We start from the raw sequence: 7,475 nt of genomic DNA, 5'->3' as shown, positions 1-7,475 counted from the left end.
TTTTTATCAATGAATCTATGGTAGCAGTGAAGCCTCAGCCTCAGTGTCTCCAGCAGCAGTTTGCCAAGACCCAGCTTTTATTTTGATAGKTCACTTCCGTTTATCGGGAAGTGCGTTAGCATATTAGCTATTTAGCTCTGAGCTTGCTAAGTAGTGTTTGACGATAAGCTGCAGGTCCAGTCAGAAGTTCACATAAACTTTTSAGAGCAATGAGGATTATATTAAAGTTTTTAAGATTTATTTCAGATTATCTTKTTTTAAATGTCCGATAACCAGTTTTATGTGGATCTGGGATGTTCCTGCTGGTCTACGTCACCCAATTTCACCTCAAACAGCAAAGTAGAGGAAACTTAACAGCGAGGACGATGACCTCCARTCCAAACTGGTTCTGATCGGACACATCCGGCCGACACGGTTCAGTTCAGAACCCGGACCTGTGACGGATTCTGGTTCTGGTCTGACGGGACCAGAACCCCGGCTGAAGGCGCRTGCGCGTGTGTTTGTGTGTTTCAGGTTCGCCCTGTCCTCCATGGACATGGAGCAGAGGGACTACGACTCCAGGACGGCGATCCATGTCGCCGCAGCTGAAGGTAAACCGGAACCAGAACCTTCMMAAATCTAAAGTATCATGTCTGATAGAACATTCACTGAAGTCCGAGCCATAGACATAATATAAGGATAGACCCTCATGGCCGCTCTCCCCTATTGTCGCTGACGAGATTTAGGGCGGCCATCTTGGAGCGGGCGGCCATCTTGGAGCGGTCCACCACTCCACTCAGCGTTTTGTGTTTAGCAGCACAATGACGTATCAGMGCATTTAATCGATCATAACACGCTTTTTGTTACTGGAAACCATATTCAAWCATCTATCAAAGCTACATTTATACACAATTGTATTATTTAAGTATGTTTTAATACATAGTTCAGCATATTTAAATATRCTTAGTGGCTATAACAATAGAATAGGAATGTAATATCCATCTATATCTATAGTTCTGTATCTTGGACAGTAGCTGAGCTCAGAGCCTGCAGCTGTAAAGCAGAGAATCATTTTAGATTTTTATTATCTAACCTTTTACTATTAACATTTAGGTTTGGGTCAGAACCAATCCTACTGGGTCAGAACCTCTTGTAGTGAGTCCTGGAGACACAGAGCTTGAATCTCATTGGTCAGTTTACTTTAGTAAATTTGGCAGCTTGGCGCTTTTTCTGTAAGCTGAAAATGAAAAGTGGATCCTGCAGAACTTTTTATGGTTCGGTCTGGGGTGTGTGTAGGTGTGTGTGTGTGTGTGTGTAAGTGTGTGTGTAGGTGTGTGTGTGTGTAAGTGTGTGTGTATGTGTGTGTGTGTGTTGGACAGCTGTTTGACCTGCTGTCCTCCGTCAGTCTGTACTAAATGCTCCGTAAAGCTTCATGTTCCTCACTGACAACTTTAAAACATTTTCTGATTATTTTCCACCAAATCTCTGCTCCGCAGCGCCTGGACCCAGAAACATCGTCCTGCAGGTGAGGGAGGACAAACCCGCTGAACAAGCGCCTGACATTCAGGTCGGAGGTCACAGGGTCACACCCTGTGACCTCCGACCTGAAAAACGAATCCGGCGCCGCAGGTAACTACAGTTTGTAGTTAGCGCGTTAGGACTAGCACAGCTAGCTTTCTGTTAGCGCTGTCCACCATTGAGGCATGGTTTTACTGGAGTTCAGAAAGTTCTGGTCCTGGTTCAGTTCTGAAACCAGTTTGCTGATCCAGATAATGTTCCGACTGGATCCTTTCTGAAGGAAGAGTCTGTTCAGGAACAGGAAACATCCACAACCAGCTGCTGATTCATCAACATGCGGCATTAAAACCCGTCTAAGAATAGAAGAACCATCAGAACCCTGACCTGCCGGTCCAGCCACGCCTCTGATGTCATCACGTGTTTCTGGGGAAAGGAGAAGAAGTCGGGTCACTGCAGCTCCATGTTTGTCCTTCCTGGTGACGATGAGTGTTAGGCTTCCTACCGTCACGCAGGCGCCTGCCGACGCGTCACACAGAGACAGAATCGACATGTTTTGAGCTCGATTGACCCAACGGACGCTCAGGTTCTGCCGGGTCACCCATTTCACCATGGTGACGTAGAAATCACTGCACAGACATGCAAACAGAAGCGGACTGGATCCCAGGTTGTTTGACATCAAACCACGTTAGTAATCTGGACCTTCACTGGTCAGGAAGTAAATCACAAACTACGTTTTAATATCTAGAATAATCTAGTTCATGTTTGTAAACTAGAGCTAATGAAACATGTCAAAGGTGGTGAAACATTAGCTAGAATCGCCCAATCAGAAGCCAACTTCAGCTCTGTGATGAAGCATGTTTATGCTTAGTTTCATGTCAACGGCGCTGATGTACGACGCTACAGATAATATAAATACAAGTTTCAGGTAGACTGAGAATGTTAGCCTATCTAATGCTGACGCTGGCCTAGCCAAAGCTAATAACAGCCTAGCTAGAGCTAAAGCTAGCCTATCTGTGCTAGTAGACAGTGGAGTAACAACAGAAGATGGCCAGTATTGGTATGCTAGGTGTTAGCCTATCCATGCTAACATACTCTAATGTTAATGCTGTTCAAGGCTAATGCTAGCCTATCCATGCTATGTGATCCAGTGGGTGACCAGCCTCAGAAAGCTAGTGAGCAGCCTCTCCAAAGCTAACGCTAATGCAGCTAGCCCAATCGCAGTTAAAGTGGTCCTGTGAGTGTGGAGCAGGGGTTAAAGGTCAGACCTGTTCTCCAGGCTGTCAGGAGGCCTGATCTGGGTGGAGGCGGAGCTGCCGTCTAAGGAGACGACATGGAGGCTGACGCTGGGATTGATCTGCCCCATCTGCAGGAAACACAACCAGGAGCAGCAGTAGCATTAGCAGCAGAGGACTTGATGACGATAGTGAAGGTAGCAGCAGGGTGAAGCAGGCTGAAACAAACACTGCTCTGATGAAACGCCTCAGAAAGTCAGACCTCAACCAAACTTCCAGACTCCGTCTGCAGATGTTTACAAAACTTTCCCAACTTCTGGAAATCTGCWAATCTTCTTCCTGGAATAGTTTCCAGGACTTTAAATGTTGCTGCAGCCTGATGCAAGCTAACACATCAGCTGGGTGTGAGCCCACCTTGGGGTAGGGGTACTCTGTCCCTCGAGGGTAGAGCGAGCCGGTGAAGCGAGGCAGCATCATGCTGGGGACCAGCGAGTCGTTGATGCTGAGGTAGGCCAGCCTGGAGCCGTCAGGGGACCACCAGTGGGCCACCGGGGAGTCCAGCACCTCCTCTGGACACGCAGGGCAGAGTTAGCCTAGCGTAGCCTAGCATAGCATAACCTAGCTTAGCCTAGCATAGCATAACCTAGCTTAGCCTAAATTAAACAGATAAATAATTTGATGGAAATTTATGCAGAAAAAAGGAATTTAATCTGATTGAAAATTAAATGTCAACATGAATGAAATGAGACATCTGTGTATAAATTTTGATTTAATGCAATAAAGACAATCTTTCATGATTTTTAAGTGATCTTTGTTACATTTTCTGACGGGAACTCATTTAAAAATATTTCTATATCTCCAGGATCTTCTAATTTTGTCAGCTTCAGCTCTCCGTAGAAGCTCAGGTAGATGGTTTCAGTGAATCTCAGCTTTTTTTGGAGTTACAACAACGACTGGAATCCCTCCTGTAAAAATGCTCATAATTTAATAACAACAGCTTAATATGCATCAACAGAAACGGTTCTGCTGCTAATGGTTCAGCCAATCAGCTGCCGGTCAGTCCTACCCTCGTACAGCCAGTCTGCGATGCCGTTGAAAATGGCGGCTTCCTGTCCGGACGACGTCAGCCTCCAGGAGGAACTCCGGCTGTCGGCCTGGTAGTAGATGTTGTTCTCAAAGACGTAGAGCTGGACAAGCAGAGACCATCACAGATCTATCAGCCGTACATCTATCAGCGGACCAGACAGGAAGACACCGGCTGACCAGCGTCCAACATCAGAGACTTTCAGACTCTATTGTGTTTCAAAGTTTCTGTGGTTTCAGAAACTTGGAGGACTATAACGATGCAGACAGGTCAAAGGTCAAAGGTGATCAGAGGTTTCAGCCTCTCGTACCCGTTGCTGAAACTTTTTAAACAGTTTTTAGGGATTTTAAACTTGTAAATGTTTAATTTTCTGTGTGAGGCTCGGAGAAATGACGTTTCCTTTGCTGTCATGTCTGAATCGTTTCTGACGCTCAGTAAATATGAGCCATAAACATGAAACCAAACAGCAGCTGGATCCGACGTCGAATTATGCTGCTCTGCTGCTCGATCCGGAAAATAACGAAAAATACAGATTTCTGAAAACAGACAAAAAAACATTTAAAAATGAATCAGATGTTTMATTTGTTAATGGGATTAAACATATTTTCATTCATCATGTATGCAGAAAGTCTAGAGAGGGAGAGACATTTGCTGAAGCCAAAGGTTATAGTAACCATGGTTACTTTATTAAAACATAAAAAGTGTCAGATGGTCCTGAATGTCTCACCAGCTGCTGGCCCTGAACGCCCCACGAGGCGAACTGCAGGACGGAGTCCGACACCTCTGGCGGGTTGAGCTCCCACACTTCCCTGGACAGTGAACGCACCGCATGAAGCATCAGAGCGGCTGCAGTGCCCAACATGAGGGCAGCGGCTCACCTGGTGGACAGGTCGTAGATCAGGAAGGACGCCAGGAAGGAATGCTTGTAGACCTGGAACCCAAACACAACGTCAGCCGTCACCAACCCGTTTTCAACTAGTTTTAAACGTAACCAACCCGTTTTCAACCCGTTTTCAACCCGTTTTAAACGTCACCAACCCGTTTTCAACCCGTTTTCAACTAGTTTTAAACGTCACCAACCCGTTTTCAACTAGTTTTAAACGTAACCAACCNAAACTCTGGACCGGATCAGGTTAAACCCTGGACCGGATCAGGTTAAACCCTGGACCGGATCAGGTCAAACTCTGGACCGGATCAGGGTAAACCCTGGACCGGATCCTGTACCAACCTGTAGAGGTGCTGCTGAGTCGATCCTTCTTCTGAACTCAGGAAATATCTGGAAAACAGAAGAAATCATCTGGTTGAATAATTAAATAAAAGACATTTACTTCTGATATTACTAAGCTGTAGTTTTAAATAAATCAGAACAATTCAATCTGGACCCGGCTCTGAAACCAGAACCTCACACTGATCTGGAGTTCTCATCGTAGGACAGGACGTCAGAGACGTCCCAGCTTCCAGAGGTCAGCTGCTGAACTTTGACCTCTTCCCCGTCAGACTGAAAGCAGAGAGCAGTGTTAGCGCACGTAGCACGGCTAGCTAAAACATGCTAACCCAACAGATCGCCTCCAGCCCAGCAGGGGGCTCTGCGCCTACCTGGCTGGACATCATGAAGATGTGACTGAAGACGCCACGACCGCCGTCGCGCTGGGCGGCGCTGATGAAGAACGTAGAGCAATCTGTGGAGAACAGCGGCACCTGGTGCTGGGAGGACAGAGAGACAGTCAGCCTGGTTCTGTTCTGGTTCTGGTTCTGACCTGGTCCTGATTTTGGTTCTGGTCCTGGTTCTGGTCCTGGTTCTGACCTGGTCCTGGTCTTGGTTCTGGTCCTGGTTCTGGTCCTGGTTCTGGTTCTAGTCCTGGTTCTGGTCCTGGTTCTGGTCCTGGTTCTGGTTCTGGTCCTGGTTCTGGTTCTGGTTCTGGTCCTGGTTCTGGGTCTGGTTCTGGTTCTGGTTCTGGTCCTGGTTCTGGTTCTGGTTCTGGTCCTGGTTCTGGTCCTGGTTCTGTCCTGGTCCTGGTTCTGTCCTGGTTCTGGTCCTGGTTCTGGTCCTAGTTCTGGTTCTGGTTCTGGTCCTGGTCCTGGTTCTGGTTCTGGTCCTGGTTCTGTCCTGGTTCTGTCCTGGTCCTGGTTCTGTCCTGGTTCTGTCCTGGTTCTGGTCCTGGTTCTGGTCCTAGTTCTGGTTCTAGTTCTGGTTCTGATTCTGGTTCTGGTCCTGGTTCTGGTTCTGGTCCTGGTCCTGGTTCTGGTNGTTTTAAACGTCACCAACCCGTTTTCAACTAGTTTTAAACGTAACCAACCAGTTTTCAACCCGTTTTCAACCCGTTTTAAACGTAACCAACCCGTTTTCAACTAGTTTTAAAAGTAACCAACCAGTTTTCAACCCATTTTCAACTAGTTTTCAACGTCACCAACCCATTTTCAACTAGTTTTAAACGTCACCAACCCGTTTTCAACCTGTTTTCAACCCGTTTTCAACTAGTTTTAAACGTCACCAACCCGTTTCCATCTCGGGTGAATCGATGTGCCGAGTTTCGCATCAACAGCTGTTAAACTTTCTGCTTCTACATCCTGACCAGTGAGAATCATTGAAGAAATGTTAACATTTTGACAAACTTTTTCAAGATATTTGAAATAATGTCACAGATTCGTCATTTAAAGATGAAACATAACTATGATGAGTCAAGATGACATTTTTATAAACGTGAATTGAGCCATCAGGCCCCGTATTTAGCTGTCCAAACTGATGCCTGCAGGATTATTCTGGGCTTCCTGCTCAAAGTGGCCAGAAAGCAGAAGAACTTCCTGAACTGTAATCCGACTCAGGAATCTGAACATATTTTYCTTTTTGTTCTTGACCAAGACACAAACATTCTAAAAGGCCTTGAAAAGAAAAATGCTGCTGGCGACACGTTAACAGGATCACAGTGGAGCAGTTCCCAAAACCTTTTCATGTTTTTGTGTCCAAATGCAAAATCTGCAACGTTTTGACAGAAATGACTCCAGATATCAGCGACTCASCAGATTATCAATTCAAGATGTGAAATATGAAAAACATTGTCAGGTTTCTTATATCCCATCACTGCTGCATAGTTTATATATGTATCTTTTTTAATTTTATGTTTGTTAGACAGACAGATATAGAAAACTAAACAAAAACTAACATCAATTTGAAACAGTAACCAATTTATATGAAAACTTAAAGATATTCATCATTCAGCATCACATTTCTGGCCTTTTCATTTTGAGACACTCAGGAACACGTTGCCCCGTTTTAAGAGTAAAACTTTTCCCTTTCAGCCAACATCTCAACCTCTCACATAAATAACTTCAGAAATGAACGTTTTCCAGTTGGATGGAAGACGTTCATCTTCCTGACTCTCTGGCCAACATCAGCAGGAACTGCACAGTGTGGAGCTAATGCTGGGCTAATGCTAACTGTTAGCTAATGCTAATGCTGCATTGTGTATATATTGAATTCTTTATATCGGTTCCATTCTGAGGTTCTAGAGTCAAAATGTCTCCCCCTGCTGGCCGCGTTGCTCCAGGTCTGAGCTGCAGCAGAATCTGGACACAAAGTGTGACAGTTGTTTTTCATAACCATTCACACACACACACACATATTCACACACACACACACATATTCACACACACACACACACATA

General features: G+C 45.5%; 1 protein-coding gene across 1 annotated transcript in view; it reads right to left on the bottom strand.

The window, feature by feature from the left end:
• Window positions 1–1,727: 1,727 nt before the first annotated feature.
• LOC103460881 (inactive dipeptidyl peptidase 10-like) overlaps window positions 1,728–7,475 on the bottom strand; it is an 18,529-nt gene continuing 12,781 nt past the window's right edge. Inside the window, exons 6-12 of the mRNA XM_008403202.2 lie at window positions 4,692–4,744; window positions 4,541–4,622; window positions 3,796–3,916; window positions 3,144–3,298; window positions 2,763–2,860; window positions 2,000–2,123; window positions 1,728–1,920 (exon numbers count right to left, since the gene is read on the bottom strand). Of these exons, the coding sequence (XP_008401424.1) occupies window positions 1,840–1,920; window positions 2,000–2,123; window positions 2,763–2,860; window positions 3,144–3,298; window positions 3,796–3,916; window positions 4,541–4,622; window positions 4,692–4,744 (714 nt within the window). The 3' untranslated portion in view covers window positions 1,728–1,839. The remainder of the gene's footprint in view (window positions 1,921–1,999; window positions 2,124–2,762; window positions 2,861–3,143; window positions 3,299–3,795; window positions 3,917–4,540; window positions 4,623–4,691; window positions 4,745–7,475) is intronic.

This window comes from Poecilia reticulata, unplaced genomic scaffold (genome assembly GCF_000633615.1).
Source record: "Poecilia reticulata strain Guanapo unplaced genomic scaffold, Guppy_female_1.0+MT scaffold_319, whole genome shotgun sequence".
NCBI classification, from domain to species: domain Eukaryota; kingdom Metazoa; phylum Chordata; class Actinopteri; order Cyprinodontiformes; family Poeciliidae; genus Poecilia; species Poecilia reticulata.
Note: the sequence above shows the minus strand (reverse complement) of the source record. Positions and strands in the feature narration are given on the sequence as shown.